Source organism: Paroedura picta, chromosome 3, assembly GCF_049243985.1.
Source record: "Paroedura picta isolate Pp20150507F chromosome 3, Ppicta_v3.0, whole genome shotgun sequence".
NCBI lineage: Eukaryota > Metazoa > Chordata > Lepidosauria > Squamata > Gekkonidae > Paroedura > Paroedura picta.
This window is the reverse complement of record NC_135371.1, coordinates 148,403,037-148,421,084: the sequence shown is the minus strand read 5'-3', so window position 1 is coordinate 148,421,084 and position 18,048 is coordinate 148,403,037. Positions and strand designations below refer to the sequence as shown.

The window sequence follows — 18,048 nt, the reverse complement described above, 5'->3', positions numbered from 1 at the left end:
TTATCATAAATGGAATAAGAAATGTCAGATGTTCAAGCTGGATTCAGAAAAACAAGAGGCCGTAGAGGTCATATTGCAAATTTCCATTGGTTACTGGAGCATATGAGAGCATTTCAGAAGAAACCCAGTTTGTGTTATGTAGATTACAGCAAAGCTTTTTGACTTGCTCATGAAAAGTTATGGATGGTTTTAAATGAAAATGGGAGCACTATAACATCTGACGGCTTTGATAGGCAGCATATAATCAGAACAAGAGGCTACTGTTAGGAGAAAGACAATGACTTCCAATTGGCAAAGGTATATATCTCCCCATATGTTCAATCTATATGCAGAACATATCAGAAGGAAAGCTGGATGAGATTTAGGTGAAGACAGTGAAAATTGGTGAAATAAAAGTTAACAATTTGAGATCTGCAGATGACAACCACATTACTGGCAGGACATGGTGAGACAGCTACTGATGAAGGGTAACACTGAAAGTGCCAAAGCAGGATTACAGCTGAACATCAAAAAGACAAGTAATGACTACAGCAGCCAATCGTGCTGAGAGAACTCTCCCCACAGGCTCTATTGGGGAGCCCATTTTAAACCAGACTGCCCAACAGCGTGCCTAGGAGCTAATCCTGCAGGGAGAGTTGAAATTTGGGGGACAATAGATCCAGACTGCCCCACCTTGCCACATTTACCAGGTCAGAACTAATATTTTCAGTTTGGGTAGACCCAAATGAACACTTCTAATTGGAAGTGAATTGATGGCACTTAACACTAACATACACACATATCAAGCATGTTATTTGTGGCCAGGTTTAAACTGGAAGAAACAGGCAGTAACAATGCCTGGCATTTGCAAGAAAAAAAATAAGAGGAACAACTGATGAATTGAGTCTTGCCACTCACCTTACATGCCTGAGAGGAAGGTGATGAATGATTATAACCTGCCTTGTCATGCTTAGATAATTGGTATGCACACATTTTACACCAGCCAGAGAATGTGTGAGATTTGTTCAGGGAATGCTGTTGTTCACAGTGTAGTTAATACTACAGATTGTTATGGTACAAAGTTCAGTAGTAGACTCCAACCCTTGAGCATAAGGATTTGGCCACAAAATTCAGTTAAAAGCTAGTCTTTGCTCCCTGTTTCCCTTGAAGCAATGAGGTGATTTGCCTCAAGGAGTCTAGGTCATTTCAAGTGGGTAGCCGTGTTGGTCTGAAATATCAGCACAAATTTAGAGCCCAGAGGCAAAGTTTTATTCAAGGTATATGAGCTTCTGTGTGCATGCACACTTCCGTGACATTTCTCATACTTTAAATAAAACTTTGTTGGCCTTAAAGGTGCCACTGGACTTCGAATTAGGTAGTGTTATTGTTGAGGTCTCTAATGCAGCCTGTACTTGTATTTTTCAAATATTTGTGCTATGGAAGTTGTAGAAGATCCATGCTGATGGGGAAAAATCATATTCCTCTTTTTAGGGATCCCTTGCGGATTTTGTCTCTCTGACTCCTCCCATGATTCCCTCCATTGTCGTTCATTGTGTAAATGAGATTGAACAGCGTGGACTTCATGAGGTAAGAATGAACTTGAAAGAGATGGACCTCATTTGTGGAATTATTGGGATGAACAAAAAATAAATTCTGGCAAGAGAACTTGTGTAATGATCCCAGAAACCATTTTGAACTCCAGGAAGTGAATTCCACTAAACTTTTATGGAACTTGCTTGTAATAATGCCTTAAGGACCATGATAATGCTTTAAGGGTTGTTGTTTCAACAGACAGGCCTCTACCGGATTTCTGGCTGTGATCGAACTGTAAAAGAGCTGAAGGAGAAGTTCCTTCGGGGGAAAACTATGCCCCTCCTTAGCAAAGTGGAAGATATCCATGCCATAAGTGGGCTTCTTAAAGATTTCCTTCGCAACCTTAAGGAACCCCTTCTCACCTTCCGTCTCAACAAGGCTTTCATGGAGGCAGCAGGTAAAAATTCTGTAAAAAGAGCCCTCTCCCTGTCTGGAGCACATTGTGTGTAAACCTTAGCTTTTATTGTTGGGTGGTGTGTCTCCCCCCCCCCCTTTTTTTTTCGTTTTTCTTTTTTACTTTGGGCCATCCCATAGAGCAGCATTTTTTTAACGTTTTATCATATGCAGCCTTCCCCTATGGCAAGGGAAATTACCACTTAAGACTCTGTTAATGTAGAAAAAAATGGAAAGTCAGATGGCAGTATTCTTATCCCTGGGCTGGTGCAACCTACAAAGACCCACAGCAGGAATCCTGGCGAACAGCAAGCCCACAAAAACAGTCAGTTGCTTCACTGTTTCCTGATATCCTCAGCAAACTCAAAACAACATATTAGAAAGTGCCATACAAAGGCGTTTAAACTCTCCTAACATGGATCATAGAATCAATGATTATATAAGCACTTCATGTCTCATACTATCTTACTTTACTTTACTTTCTCATGTGTCTTATTTTGTGGATCTTCTCATTTACATTCCAGTTCAAACTCCATGCCATACTTTGGGATCACATGGTCCTTCTGCTCTCTTGTGTGCACTCTTTTGCAGTTAGCCATAATTGCTGTTACATTTGACCAAACATAGTATGATTTCTGCACATCCTTCAAATCAGAACTGGAAACCACAATGGACCTGTGGCTTCTAGGGATGGTATGGAGGGCAGTGTGCCAGTTTGGGTGCAAAGGCAACTATGCCTCACTACAAAAGAAAGGAATTTTGCAGTGCATAAAGTGAAAAGGAAGCATGTGAGCCTAAGGCTTGCTTATGTAACACCATAGTATGTAAATGTAATTGGTCTTCATGGGTAACATATCTAGACCCATTACTGAGGCTAAAAGACTTATACTGGGTGAAAGGTTCATACTACAATATTAATGGTAATTCCAGTTGCTAGACACAAAATGTGGACTTCTGTGCCAAATAGGCACATTAATGCATGGGATATGAGATAAGCCCCCCCAATCCTTATTTGATTTATTGATATATCGAAAACTGTCAGAAAAATGTTGGGTTTCTGTTTTGTTCAAAGAAATCATGGATGAAGATAACAGTGTGGCATCCATGTACCAGACAGTTGGGGAGCTCCCTCAGGCAAACAGAGACACTCTTGCTTTCCTTATGATACATCTCCAGAGGTGAGTTCAGTTCGACTATCCTGGCATACTATATTTTTCCCCCTCCAGATTGTAATAGGCATATGGAGAGTGGCTCACCTGCCATTATGCTGTTTTCAGAGAGTTTCTCATGGCAGTTGTACTCTGCTTATATATTCCTTTTCTCTTGTCTAGAGTCGCTCAGTGTCCAGACACTAAAATGGATGTTGGCAATTTGGCCAGAATCTTTGGGCCAACAATCGTTGGGCATGCTGTGCCAGATCCTGACCCCATGACACTACTTCAAGACACAAAAAGGCAGCCCAGGGTAGGACAGCTACATGGATAAATTGGGGCAGAATGTTAAATTTGAGCACATCCAAATGTGGCATAATGTAGTATTTGTTTGTATTTATTTATTATATTTATATACCGCCACTCTCAGCATTTGCTGGCTCACAGTGGTTCATAAACATTATAAAAACAATATCCCAATAATAAAACATCTTTAGTTTGAAAATCCCCTAAAAATACTAACAATATTTATAACAACAATAATAAAATGGCAGTACAAATGTATAAAAGTTTATCTCCTCCAACATTTCTAGAGGTTGGTGGCAGTTGATATATGTGGCCAAAGACGGTAGACAGGGAAGATGGAATACGGCTCAACTGACTGATACTTAATCTTAAACCTGAAGGGAAGGGGCACCCATTCTTAAAACGCAAAAGTTCAGCCCAACCTCAACCAAATGCCTGGTGGAAGAGCTCCGTTTTGCAGGCCCTCCAGAACCTCAAAAGATCCGTTTGGGCCCGCAGCTCTTCAGGGAGCTCATTCCACCAGGTAGGGGCCAGGACCGAAAAGGCTGGTTGAGGCTAGGCATGCCTCCTGGGATCCTGGGACCATCAGCAGATTCACACCTGCAGAGCAAAGTGCCCTGCGGGGGGCAGAAAGAGGCAAGCGGTCCCGTAGGTAGGATAGGCCCAAGCCGCATATAAAAGGTCATAACCAAGACCTTGAACTTGATCTGGAAGCAGATAGGTAACCAGTGCTGTTGTTTCAGCAGCGGCTGAACATGGGCCCGCCAGGGTGACCTCATAAGGACCTTATGTTCCAACTGTAATTTCCAGGTCAAGGACAAGTGTAGGCCCGTGTACAGTGAGTTACAGAAGTCCAATCTGGAAGTGACCGTTGCATGGATCACTGTGGCTAGGTGTTCCAGAGACAAGTAGGGCGCTGGTAGCCGAGCCTGGTGTAGATGATAAAATGCTGTCTGGGCTACCTTTGTGATCTGAACCTCCATAGATAAAGAGGCATTGAAGATCACCCCAAAATTCCTGGCCACGGGTACAGATGTATGCATTTTTCTTTCCCTTGCCTGTTCTGCCTTCTTATGTAAGGGAATGACTAATCACAAGACCTTCTGTAGGTTGTGGAGCGACTGATGCGTCTGCCTGTGGAATACTGGAACCAATTTATGATGGTGGAACAAGAAAATATTGATCCAGAACATATCATTGAAAACTCCAATGCCTACTCCACACCTTGCACCCCAGATGTTAAAGGTAATCATGCCGTGTTGAATTGTTGGCCAAAATCCAGCAGCTGAGCTAACTAAAAACCAATCCTTCCAATAAACATCTTGCACTTACACACCAGGTTCTTGCTGCAGCTGCTGGTTCTTATTAATTCAGATAGTTGCATTTAATATTTATCCATTTAGTTCTGACCTCCAAAAAGCCACAAGGTGGTGTTAGAACATGCCAAAGAATGTGGGTTCAGGCAACAATAGAAATGCATGTCACCATGCTGCAAGTTTCCTTGCCAAGTGGGAGCAAGTGATCTTTACTGCCAAAATGCAGATGCAGTGGTGAGGCAATAAGTGCTAAGTATAGAGGAAGGACGATCTGACATGAAGCTGCCATTCCTGGCATCAACCCTACATTTGTCAACTAAGAGAACAGTGTTATTGCTATGAGGCCACATAAATCAGTTTTCCTTGTTGCTGGACTTGAAATTTTTTGGCAGAAAACTTGCACACTAGGGTCAGTTGGGGAAAAGTGGCCACTAGAAGCGCATCTTAGTGTCAATTCTGGGCAGTAGCATGTGTGTGCCTCAACCCGGAGAGATATTTCATCAAGTGAATTTTAACAATCACTGTGGGGTAAATGTCACTTTCTAGCCTTCCGTATCCATATTCACTGAGATTAAATCCTTACATGCTCCTTGAGCCCTTTCATAATTATTCCTCTCGTGCTGGAAGTAATTGATATGTTGGGCTAAAAATACTAATGGCAATGGCATTTCTCTGTGTTCTTGCAAAGTGAGCATGTTGGGACCAGTCACCACTCCAGAACAACAAATGCTGAAGACTCCTTCCAGCAGCTCCCTGTCTCAGAAGGTCCGCTCTACGTTTAGCAAGACCACACCCAAGTAAGTTGGGCTTCAGGGCCAGTGATTCCTCGTACCCCCTTTCATCCACTGAAACTTCTTGGCCAAGGACTCCAGTATTTTAGCACTCATGGCAGCAAATCACAGTTGCCTCCTTGTTACAGAGGTCTTTAATGATGTGCTTCAAGTTGGGTGTAGTATGGAGACCGTAAACAAAAGCAGAAGTGTGGGGGGCAGTGACAATCACCCCTTTCCTTTTAGCACAGTTGCAAGAGTTGTAAAATTTCCTCATGGCCCTTTAAACACAGCCTGCTTGTAAGGAGCCTGTGATGTTGATTTGGATGTAGGTCTCGATGGCATGTAGGGTAACATCTACTTTGGGCCAAAGGTGGAGTTAGGAAAAGGTAATGTAACTGCCGTGCACAATCCTATGTATCTCAGACTCACCAAAAGATCAGTCTTGGAGTAAGTATAGCTTTCTGGAGCTTGCTGCACATTTGGGCATTATAATAGCCCTGGTTGTGGGAAGACGATGAGATTATTCACACTCTCCTCAGTGTCTACCAGACTGTGTGAGATTGTCAAAGCAGGTGAGATGGTCAACTGAAGTGAAAATATGGGGAGACAAATGTTGGCAGATGTGCAAGTGGGAGGTTGCTCTTTTAGAAAGTTAATGGTAAGACATATTCTGCCAACATCCTACTGAGTCTTTCCTTTTCTTTCCCTCTCCAGATTTTCAAGCAAAAGCAAGTCTGTGACCAGCCTAGGACGACAGGGCAACTTTTTTGCTTCCCCAATGCTGAAATGAAATAAGCTTAAGCTCCGGATGTGTACTTAGTTTGGTTATGCAGAGCTACAATAAAATCCTAAGTTGCTCCTTCACTATCCCAGCTGCGCTGTGTACTGCGATCAACTGTATACTTCTGTTTTCAGTTTAACTGTTTTTATTTGAATTTTACTGTGCACTATAAAGTATCTAGTGCCATATCACGTTTATTGTAGGGGAATAATTGGCGGAACCTACTCAGCATGTTAGTAGGAAAACTGCAAGAAGTTGTTGTTTTGAAAATAGTTTTCTGTCACTGGAAAGCTGCCACCATCTGTTCAAAGCACCCCATTATTGTTTCATTTGTGGGTTGTGGTTGGGAAGAATAGGATGCGTTTTGCACTGGCAGTAATCTCATTTCGAACAACAGCCATAATCCTGGGGGGAACAAGTGCCGATCCATGGTACAAGGAAATGGCGCATGTTGGAACTACACTTGGTTAGTCTATTTTTAGTGAAACCAATGACGTTTTTCTTTTTTAAGTGAGTACACGCAGAAGTCAGTCATGTGAAAAATTGAAATCTAGTGTTCCATAGTATGGACACACATCGCTGTACATCTGAGGTTCTCCCTTGCTTAGCACAGGAGAGCACTGAGTAAATGTGATACCAAATAGAGTTTTAATTGTTAGACCATCACCTACAGCTTTTGGAAACCTGGTTTAGGGTGTTTTTAACTTAGATTTTGGTAAGAATGTGTTCAGTGGTAAAGGTGCTCTTAATGTTGTATGCATAGCAATCTGATCATACCTTTTTTGTATTTATAATCTATTCTTATAGGTATGTTCTTAACAGATACTCTCAAATGGATGTAAAGTTAAATGTGCTGTATTTTAAAATACGATGGACTGGCTCCTCCAAACTAGTTCTTCCCATAAAGTTCCCTCTTGGCAGTATTTTGCAAAATAATTTTGTAAAGACTGGGAAAATTCATCAATTATTTACATGGCTTGCTGAAAGAGTAAATCTTAACATGACCCCATGCTGGTTTATGGTTTGTGTAAATGTTTTCCATATAGTGGTAATTCTGGGTTAATAATTACATGACTTGATCCTGCCCTAATATTTGAATGCTGCAGTGTGAGCCATCTGTGGTGCTAAGGAAATCTGCATTTTTCTGCTGTACTCTTTGGAGCAGTAACAGAATATTTGAAGCAGGAGCCTAACTTGGACAAGATTTTAATATTTGTGGGGTTTTGTTGTTGTTATTTTGAGACTTAAGACCAAGTTTCCATTCTTGTATCATCAGTCATATATTGTACTGCTTGGAATCATTACCCTGGAGTGCAAGGCCCTGATTTGGATTGGGACTACAGTACACGTAGGAGAAGGGACTTTGAGCTTTCTTCCCTGCCCCCTGGAATACTGTTCTCCTCACCCAACTCACCCCATGGTGTAGTTGTATGTGTATTGATAAGCTATCTATGCAGCTCCTCAATGGGGCACATTGTATCAGGACTGCTTTGGGTTAGCACAATGGCACAGAAATGTTTTAATACTGTGGAATGTGAATTGTATTGCTCAGTAGGCAGAGCTGATTCTTTGCCCATGTGACAAGGCCCAGTGGTACTGCTAACTCTCAAGGCACTAACATTACCACTAGGGCTCAGCTTGTTTGTGATGTACCTGACCAGTCCCAATCAGCATCTCTGCCTCCCTTCTGTTTTATAGTACATAGACATCTTATCGAGTAGATGTGTTGGGGAGGAGCATAACAGCCAGTATACTGTTACAGAATTCTTCCCAGGTAATATCAATGCCTCACTAGTTTTTGTAACATGTGTCCCCCATGAACATAAACATTTAGCAAAATCTGTGCTGCTCTTTTAAGGAGATTAGAACTGGTGGCATGTACCCAAGATTTCTTAGGGAACTCAAATGTGAGATTGAACTGTAACCTATGAATAGATCCAACTATCAGTAAATTCAGCTGCTGTACCAGAAGACTGGAAAGTAGCAAATGTTGCACACATTTTTAAAAACAGGATCCAGAAGGAAATCAGGAGGTTACAGACCAGTCCAAAGATCGGACTGGCCCCGCGTACTCTCCGTTCAGCTAGGCCTTAACTTTTCAGCATGGCTTCTGTGCAGGGAAGTCCTACCACACCAAACTTTGTAGTCAAGCGTGACCCAGTAGACATATACATGGACTTTCAAAAGGGCCTTGAAGATAATTTAAACAGGATAATCAAACAGGCCCATGGTTTAGTTCAGGTACATGGATTCCTGGGAGGAAGGTTCAGGCGAGTGTTGATGGTTCCGGTTGACTTCAACCAAATACCTGGTGGAAGAGCTCCCTTTTGCAGGGCCTGCAGAACTCTTAGTTCCATTAGGGTCCTGATCTCTGGGAGCTCATTCCACCAGGTGGGGGCCAGGACAGAAGGCTCTGGTTGAGGTCAAGCAGGCTTCTTTTGGGCCAGGGATCATTAACCAGTTGGAGGTGGCAAAGCACAACACTCTTTGAGGAACATAGGCAGAATGGCTTCCAGGCTCTGATAAAATCAGCTTAGTCTGGGCCATCTAGTTGCTTAAACAAGGAGAAAAATAAATAAATTTGAATGTCACATATACCCAGGCTCAAATTTTCTATTGCTAAAAGTCAGAGACCTCCTTGAAAATATCAACTTTGTGTAATGAGGTAAGTGTAAAGAAATACTAGAAAACAAAAAATTAAAAGAGCAAGTAGAGTACCATTATATAATTTTCCAGGTCTGGTAAATGAAGTATACAAAGCTAACAGCCTTATACCAAAAACAAACAATGCTGTAAAGGGTCTACCTGTGCCAACTAAAAATGCATTACTAGACACAACTTTGGTAAGGAATACATTGGATATTGGTGTTCAAGAAAGAAAACTAATGGCCAAGAGCATCTTAACACAGCCTGCGGTGCCGTGGGCGCCGCAAACTAAATAAAAGGATAAGGGCTTGGGGGGCGGGATGTGTCCGTGATGAGGAAGGGTGCTGATTGGCCCCTTCCTATGGACAGACTACTGGAGGGATCAATCGGCAGGCGCTTTGCGCCTGCCGATTGGTCTCTCCAAGTCCCCGTTGGAGCAACTGTGAGCCGCGCACAGCGCGGCTCGCAGTTGCTCCTTTGCCGGCGGCCTGACGCGGCGAGAGGCGCTTCACGCCTCTCGCCGCATCAGGCTGCTGCCCAAGGGAGCCCCCGGCAGTCACACGGAGCGCAGCTGCCGGGGGCTCCCTGCCTGACGCGGCGAGAGGCGCTTCACGCCTCTCGCCGCGTCAGGCCGCCGACCAAGGGAGCCCCCAGCAGCCGCGCTCCGCACGACTGCCGGGGGCTCCCATGCCTAGTACCCGCTGTATTTATTTTAGTTTAGTATAATGCTGCAGACCAAAAGGGGACCCTTTCACTTAGAACTTGTTATCTGCCACTGTGTGGACAGCAGTAGGTTCAGGACAAAGTGCAGAAGTGCTATTTCACATAGTGTCACTTATTTGTGGAATCCATTGCCACAAAATACATCAACAGACAAAAACTATTTATTATTCGACTTATAGCCCGCAACTCCCATAGAATGCCTCGTGGCAGATGACATCATAAAAACCTTACAATCTCCTAAAACAGTGGTCCCCAACCTTTTCCCAGCTGGGAACCGGCAGGGCAACTGCCCTGCCCACGCAGCGCGCATGCGCGCCTGGCCGGCACATGCACTATGTGCGGCCGAAATTGCGTATGTGCGGCACTTTCGCACACACGCTAATTCCGCCGCACATGCGCGGCCCGACCCTGATTCCCTCTCCCCCCTCCCGCAGTAAGGAGCTTCCCGGGCCGCAAGCTTGCAGCCGGGGGATGTTTTTTACTGCGGGGGGAGCGGGGAGAGGGAACCGTGGCCCGGCGCCCTGGCCTTCGCGGCCCAGCACCGGGCCACAGACCGCAGGTTGGGGACCACTGTCCTAAAAGATCACAATATAAATCAGGGGTAGTCAACCTGTGGTCCTCCAGATGTTCATGGACTACAATTCCCATGAGCCCCTACCAGCAAACGCTGGCAGGGGCTCATGGGAATTGTAGTCCATGAACATCTGGAGGACCACAGGTTGACTATCCCTGATATAAATAATATGTTCCTGGTGGCAAAAACAAACAAACAGATGTAAACCTCCCACCAACCCACTCAACAGATTGCCCCACATTGTGCCTTGGGATTGGAGCTAGCTGGTGTACCCGCTAACTCAGGGTGGGACCTATCAGTCTTAATTGCCCTGGCCTCAACCAAAGGCCTATGATATAGAAAAGAATAGTGAAGGTATGACAACGGCTGTAAGAAATGTCGACTCAAAGCAGTCTTCATGGTCAAACACGAGCAGATGGTGAAGACAAGCAGGGGCTACCTAGCCCCTTTATGCCCAAAGACTGAGCACCACAAGGCCAGCCATCCTCCAAAATGGCTCCCTGGGGTAAAAATCTGATGTCATTGAGCAAAGCATGGTTTTTTTTGAGTAAGCAAACACTGTTTTCTAGCACCACCTTGTGAACAGTAAGGGTACATGCATTATCCCTACAAGTTCAGGGAGATGTTTTACATAAGGTAAGGCTAAGCTATTAGAAAGATCCACAGTTTTTCTTTGTCTCTAATCACCCTTGCTAAATAGTAGGTATTTCTGTCCTTACAGCTGTAAGAGCCTTGCTTTTCAACTGTAATTCGTACTGTTTTACATATAGGAATTTGCACAAAAACTCAGCCTGACCTAATTTACCAGGGTTAGATGAGTAAGTAACAAATCTTGACTTGCATTTTGCCATCCTTAAATACTACAAATGCAATGGCATCTCTCTCCAAGAGGATGCCACGCCTGTCAGAACACAGATTTCAAGGGACACAGCGTAATACCTAGCACTGCTTTCAGAGCCAATGGAGCAACTCTAATTGCAAAGACTGTAGCTTTATCAAAGCTGTAGGATTTACAAGTCTGGCTTTAGATAATAACACAAAGAGGGAATGGTGAATTTAATGCTAAAATCGGACCCAGGCAAAATGCTTCTGCCACAGCTGGTGTGATCTGTGTTACTAACCCTTCTTCGGCAGGTTTTATTCACATGTGCTGCTTCAAAAGCTAGCTTCCTGGCTGTGATCTCCTTTCTTGGTGTACTGGATTACTAGGATTAATGCCTCGGAATGCTAGGTCAGGGGCAGCTACTTAACCAAAAGAGAGCAAAGTCTACCAGCTATTTTTATGTGATGGAGGCTAAAAGACCAGCATGGCCTTCTTATGTCTGGTTAGGTTTTTTGTACCAGGCTTGTCTGTGTTCCAGAACATGGTGGGAAATGCTAGAGATTCAGTTATGGCTGCCCACTTGGCAAGCATGCTGGAACATTTATGGCTTATTTACTGCAGACTGGTACTGATGAAATGGCTACTCCAGAGTAGGACTATGTAGAATGGTGCCCTTGGTGGCTTCCTTTGGAGGACAAGGCCAAAAGCCGCTGGGGGTGTTACTGCCAAGCCTTGTGTGGTAGATTTTCACCCCCTCAATGGGAGCAGGTGGCTAGGCTTACAGCTACAGATAAACCATTACACGTTTTTTTTTAAAGCTTGCTGGGGGAAGGCTCTCTTTTTGGAGTGTTTGCTTTAAAATGACCTTTTTGTAGCTACTGTATGTCTCTAGCTCTGCAGAGGTGTGAGTATAGACATGCCTTGCTATTGCCTCACAGTGATGGGCCAGAACCCAAAAGTCTTCTGCAAGCAGGTGTTGAAAGTTGTCTCTTTCATGCATTGTTCCAGGTCTGCTTTCTCTAGGAAGGGGAAACTGATATGATTGAGTGGGAGACCGATGCACTACCATTGAGGGAGCACTGATAGAAATTTTAGGAATAGTCACATCCTTAGAGAGCCAGTTTGGTGTAGTGGTTAGGAATGCAGACTTCTAATCTAGCATGCCGGGTTCAATTCTGCACTCCCCCACATGCAGCCAGCTGGGTGACCTTGGGCTCACCATGGCACTGATAAAACTGTTCTGACTGAGCAGTGATATCAGGGCTCTCTCAGCCTCACCAACCTCACAGGGTGTCTTTTGTGGGGAGAGGAAAGGGAAGGCGACTGTAAGCCGCTTTGAACCTCCTTCAGGTAGAGAAAAGCGGCATATAAGAACCAACTCTTCTTAGCATGTTCTCAATTTCCTCTAGGACAGAGGTGGCCAAACTGTGGATCTCAAGATGTCCATGGACTACAATTACCACAAGCCCCTGCCAGTGGGAATAGTAGTCCATGGACATAAGGAGAACTACAGTTTGGCCACCCCTGCTCTTGGAGATACTTATACACTGGAGAGGCTTATTAAATTATTTATTATTGTACTTCTAGGCCACACTTCCCTGGAGGCTCAGGACAGATTACAACACTTTAAAACAGCATTTTAGAACACATAAAATACTTCAAACATAGATTTAAATTGATTTTAAAATCAATTTCCCAATGCCACATCCTTTGCCAAAAAAACTGGGGGGGGGGGGATGATAGTCAAAACTATAGTCCCCAAGAAGTAAGTTGATAAGGAAAGCTTGGATAAGAAAGCCAGAAAATGTTGTTACTCCAGGGTGTAAACTGCACAGAGCTTTTATTCCAACCCCAGATCGATTCAGTCCCTGCCCTCTACACAGAATGCGATTTCCGTTTGGATTTTGGGCGATTTTAATTTTCCTTCTGCAGCAAGAAGGATTGATTCGGAGTGACTCTACCTTTAGTGTGCCATATCTCAGAGTGCTGAAAATCCTCAATATTCATTTGGGAAAGAAAGCTCCGTGGTAGAGAACCTCTGATAGGCTACACCTGGTCATGTGACACGCTCGCCCTAAAGGAGAAGCCCCTAATTTCTCTCAACATCTGTCGGTCCTGGATTTTTCCTCCCTCCTCTGCCTTTTTCGATCCTCTCCCCCTCCCCTCCAAGAAAAGAAAGAGGCTCCCTGCCTGGCTCCTCTCCCTTCAAGAAAAGAAAGAGTCTTGCCTCCCCCCTCCCCCCCTTCTGAGCCTCCCTATCCACGTGCAGAAGACTTTCCTGTTTCAAAGGGGCGGGAGAGGAAGAATCGAGTTCAAAGCGATCTGAATTCAACAGGATTGACAATGGAATAAAGAAACTAAGTGCAGACTCTGCCCAGGACCTCAGTGATAGGCCTGGCAGAGCAACTCTGCATTACATGCCCTGAGGAATAGTTAGATGTCTTGCGGGGTCCTAATCTCATTAGGCAGAGTGTTCTACCAGGCCGGGACTAGGACTGGGTGAGACCTATTTAAGTTGTTCCAGGCTGGGGATCCAAGCAGGTTTTGCTTGCTTGAGCTTAAGGTTCTTTAGGGGACATAGTGGGAGAGATGGTCCCACTGATATAACAGTCCAAGAGCATTCAAAGCTTTAAAGGTTCAAAACCAAAACCTTGTTCTTGATCTTGTCCTCAATCTGGAGCCAGTGCAGTTGGGAGAGCACAGTTCATATATATGTTCCCCATTGGATCTCAGTAGCATTCTGAACCAGTTGAAGTTTCCAGGGCAACTTCCATAGAGAAGCATCCAGGATCACCAAGCTAAGTCTTGTGGCAGTTGTCAAAGCACTTAATTAGACCCTGCCAAGGGATGTGAGTTGCACTCTACCTGGGATGTGTCGACCCAGCCAGGGGACCTCTGGCTTAATTTCAGCTGATTCCACTTGAGCCAATCCAAGACGTCTGGTCAAGGAGCCTGGGGGTCAGATGAATGGATGCCTAACAACACATACAGCTGAGAAAGGGAGTGCATATGGATATTAAACATTGGAGAGAGAATGGCTTCCTGCTGGATCCAAATACCATGGTGTGCGACTAAGAGGTTCTCCTCCCTAACGCCACCCTCTGTCCCTAAGCTTGGAGGAAAGATTACAAGCATTGGAGGGAGGCAACTTGAGTCACCACATCAGCTAGGCATTGAGCTAGTAGCCCATGGTCAACAGTGTTGAATGCTGGAGTTAGATCCAAAAACAACAGTGCTGCCAAACCCCTGATGATAAGTGGCTAGGTCAGATGGGTCTAGCACTGATTTTTGTCAAAAGTGGCCTGATCCTGGTCTTCTTTAATCTCTCCAGGAAAGCCCCTGAAATTAGGAACAAATTAATAATCTCCAAGAGAGGGGACTGGATCTCCTCACCACGAGCCTTCACCAGCCAAGAGGGACACAGGTCAAGAGGTCATGTGGTAGGCCACACAGCTGCCAGGGCCCTATCCACATTGGCTAGGGAGAGTGAACTGAGGTGATCCAGAATAGGACCTTGATGCAGCCAAGGAGCCTCCAGTTCCCTAACTGTATCAAAATTAGCAGATAAGTCATAATGGAGCAACAAGATTTTCTCTGCAAAATGCTTGCAAAAGCCTCACAGCTTACCTCCAATTGTTTAATTTTGGACAGTCCTGTCAATAAAGGCATCAAAGATCAAATTGTTTTATAGAATTGTGCTGGGAGTGAACTAATGTAAGCAATAGAGGTCACTCTTTGTGGCTGTTACTGCCCTCTCATAAGCATTCCTAAGTGCTTTATAAGATGTTCTTGAGGCTTTGTCATAAGTTTTTTCCCCAAACTCGCTCTGCCCATCTCAGTTCCCTTGACCAGGTGTGCCAGGAGCCATTTCTGATGGGAGTGGAGAGGAGGGTGTCATGGCAAACAATGGGCACCTGCCCAAACTGGGCCATGGCTCCTTCAGCTCTCTTTTCTCAGTGTTGCTGGGGCCTGCAGAAGGGCTGGGCTGGGTTGCAGTTCACCCCTGCAAGGTGGGTGTCAGGCTGGGGAGTGGGAATCCCAGGAAACAGGGCCCCTGGGTGGAGGCCTGACCTGAATGAATAGATAGTGGTGGCTTGGTGGAGTGGGAATCCTGGGAAATTGGGGCTGAAGCCTGGTTGTGACTTCCAATGCCCAAAATTAATTTCTTCTAAATGTTGAAGGAGATTTCCCGGTCAGTTCCTTGAAACCCTCTTAATACTTCCTGGTATTGTCTTTGCTGCCTACTGTTGATAGGGAAGATCTTTTCTGGCAGAATGCAAGGCTGCATTGAGAATACGCCACGGATTAGTCATACTTGAATAACCAGGAAATATGCCTGGGGATTGGCGCTTTCCCAAACCCATTGTCTCATCAGAAGTAAGGGGTACAAAGGCTAAATGTCCAATTAACAACTGTTAAACAATAGCAGCTGGTAATCTTTCTTGCCCAGTTGCCTAAATAATCAGCACCAGCCATAAAGGGCCCTTTGTGAGCCAACTTCTCCCCTACCCTAGATCCAAAAGTACAAATACCAATACACCTTGAGCCATGTGATTACTTAATAAGTCCTCTTACCTGGACGTAAGCTTCGTTGCACACAGTGTGGTTCTGAGTAGCCATGTATAAGCCTGCTGCCACAGAGGGAGTTTTTGCCTGCATGGAATGCAGGAACACATCCACATGGAATTTTGAGTCTCAGCCACATTCTGAGCACAGTGGTGTTCCATGTGCTTCCCCCTTTCAACCAGATTAAAAAGAAACCACCTTTCATCTGACTCAAGGGGGAATCTAGTGGCTGAGGACTCACGTCAGGCTTCCTCAACCAGGGCTTCCTGAAACCTTGGGGTGCTTGATCGCCCTGGAAGGATTTCCTGAATGGGTCAGAATTAATTTTTTAATATATTTAAATTTGTTAAACATTTATTGGGTGATATGACCATATATGGCCATATCAACCCACCGCCACATCCCAAAATGTCCAGTGATGGGGTAGGAAGGGAAGGGGAGGGGAGAGGTGCAGGTAGGTGGGTGGGCTGGTTCAGACAGATAATAAATACATCTGCCCATGTTTTATTGTATTTATTTTATTTATTTATTATTTGAATTTGTATACTGCTATTCCCAATAGGGTTCATGGCAGTTTACACAGTAAAAAATAAAAGTACAATAACACCCCCATAAATACCCTTAATTACATTACTAAAACTAATAAGGTGGCAGGTGAAAAAACTACTAACTACCCCCTCGAGCAGCCAGGGCCCAACATTCTTGCTGTCCTATTGGTGAGAGTGGGGAAACAGATCAGCAGATGGACATGGTGAACATGGGGGATCCCAGGTTGAATATTGGGACCCTACCCTGGCCTCAACCATATGTCTGGTGGAAGAGCTCCGTCTTGCAGGCCCTGTAGAAGGTTGACAGTGCCGGGAGGGCCCTTAGCTCTTCCAGGATCTCATTCCACCAGGTGGGGGCCAGGACTGAAAAGGCCCTGTCCTGGGTTGAGGCCAGACGAGCATCCTGAGGCCTGGGACTACCGGTAAGTTCATACCCGCAGAGCAAAGAGCCCTGCAGGGGCATAAGCAACCAAGCAGTCCCGCAGGTAAACAGGCCCCCAACCACGTATAGCCTTAAAGGTCAAAACCAAAACCTTGAACGATCCGGAAACAGACTGGTAACCAGTGCAGATGTTGAAGCACCGGCTGAATATGGGCCCTCCGTGATGCTCCAATGAGGACCCTGGCAGCCTCATTCTGTACCAGCTGTAACTTCCGGATCAAAGACAAGAGCAGGCCAGCGTACAGCAAGTTACTGTAATTACATTTCAACAAATGAGGTGGTAAAGATTCTAGTGTGGCAATGGGCCAGCAAGGCCAAGGTCTGAATTCCCAGTCTGCCATGGTGCTCAGTGGGTAACCTCAAGACAACGTCAAGTTCTTGTAAGCTCCTTTGAGTCCTCATTGTGGGGAAATCACGTACATAGCTGAAGATGTAGTGCAGATCGAAGGTAACTTGGTAGGTGAATAAGGAGTAAAAAAGGAAGCTGATAAAGATGAGAATATAGCAGCATCTCAGAGAAAAGAGGAATTTGTGTGGGAGAATACAGGAGAAAGTGAGATTCTTCCCACAAGTCCATGGAAGTTCCCCTCTGTTCAACAGAGCTCAGCCTAGCCTGGTAGCCAGAACAACATAGAATTTTCCCAGGGAAAGGCTCCCAAGGAGGAAAGCTGAAGTGGGGGGGGGGGGATAAAGTGGGGGCTTTCAGGAAAGGAAAAGAGGAAATAATAGGGAAGAAAATGAGATGCTCCTTGCAAGTCCTTGTACCCAACCCTCTTCTCTGAAAACAAACAGGAGCATCGACAAGAGCTTCATTTCTCCCCCAATAGAACAATTCAGCCAGATGTAGGAGTAGTGGATTTCAAAATGGACAGAATGGTTTTAGCACTCACTTTAATCTCTTCTTGTGCTATTGCTCCAAACCCAGCATGCCACGTAGTGCTAAATACTTTGGTTGGCCAAAGTTCTGCACATTGGGACAGTGCTAAAGGTTCTCCAAGTACTTACCAGGGGCATCCAAGGGCAAATGGCGGTGCTGAATTCCAAGAAGTCAACCTGAGCTCTTGTACAGACTTCAACAATAACCCTGCTCTTCAAAATGTGCAGCTTAATTCCTTAATCATGCCCAGAGGAGACTTGATGATTGGCATCTGCTAGGAAATCCAATCTGGTGGTCTATTGATATTATTGACATCCTGTAAAGGCAAGAGACTAACAGCGAAGTGGAAGTTTTGGCTTAAGCCTTCAGCCAGCCCCACTACTCTCCTGCAGTTTCAGATAGCTGTGAGTCTCCTTACTGCAGCTCCATATTTCCGCTGAGAGACAGCTGCATTCCCTTTCCCTCCATGGCTGGATCGCAGAAGTTCTCTGTGTGGATGCCATCGTCCACAAACAGCACATGGCTTAAACCCAGGGGCTGTGAGCACGACCAGGAGC

General features: G+C 45.0%; 1 protein-coding gene across 3 annotated transcripts in view; it reads left to right on the top strand.

The window, feature by feature from the left end:
• The window catches only part of RACGAP1 (Rac GTPase activating protein 1), a 33,988-nt gene extending 26,687 nt beyond the window's left edge, over positions 1–7,301 (top strand). For all 3 annotated transcript variants that reach the window (XM_077328615.1, XM_077328617.1, XM_077328616.1), the window contains exons 12-18: positions 1,471–1,566; positions 1,771–1,969; positions 3,038–3,143; positions 3,297–3,429; positions 4,532–4,667; positions 5,427–5,535; positions 6,226–7,301. In XM_077328615.1, coding sequence (XP_077184730.1) covers positions 1,471–1,566; positions 1,771–1,969; positions 3,038–3,143; positions 3,297–3,429; positions 4,532–4,667; positions 5,427–5,535; positions 6,226–6,301 — 855 coding nt within the window. In that variant the 3' untranslated portion in view covers positions 6,302–7,301. The remainder of the gene's footprint in view (positions 1–1,470; positions 1,567–1,770; positions 1,970–3,037; positions 3,144–3,296; positions 3,430–4,531; positions 4,668–5,426; positions 5,536–6,225) is intronic.
• Positions 7,302–18,048: the final 10,747 nt, after the last annotated feature.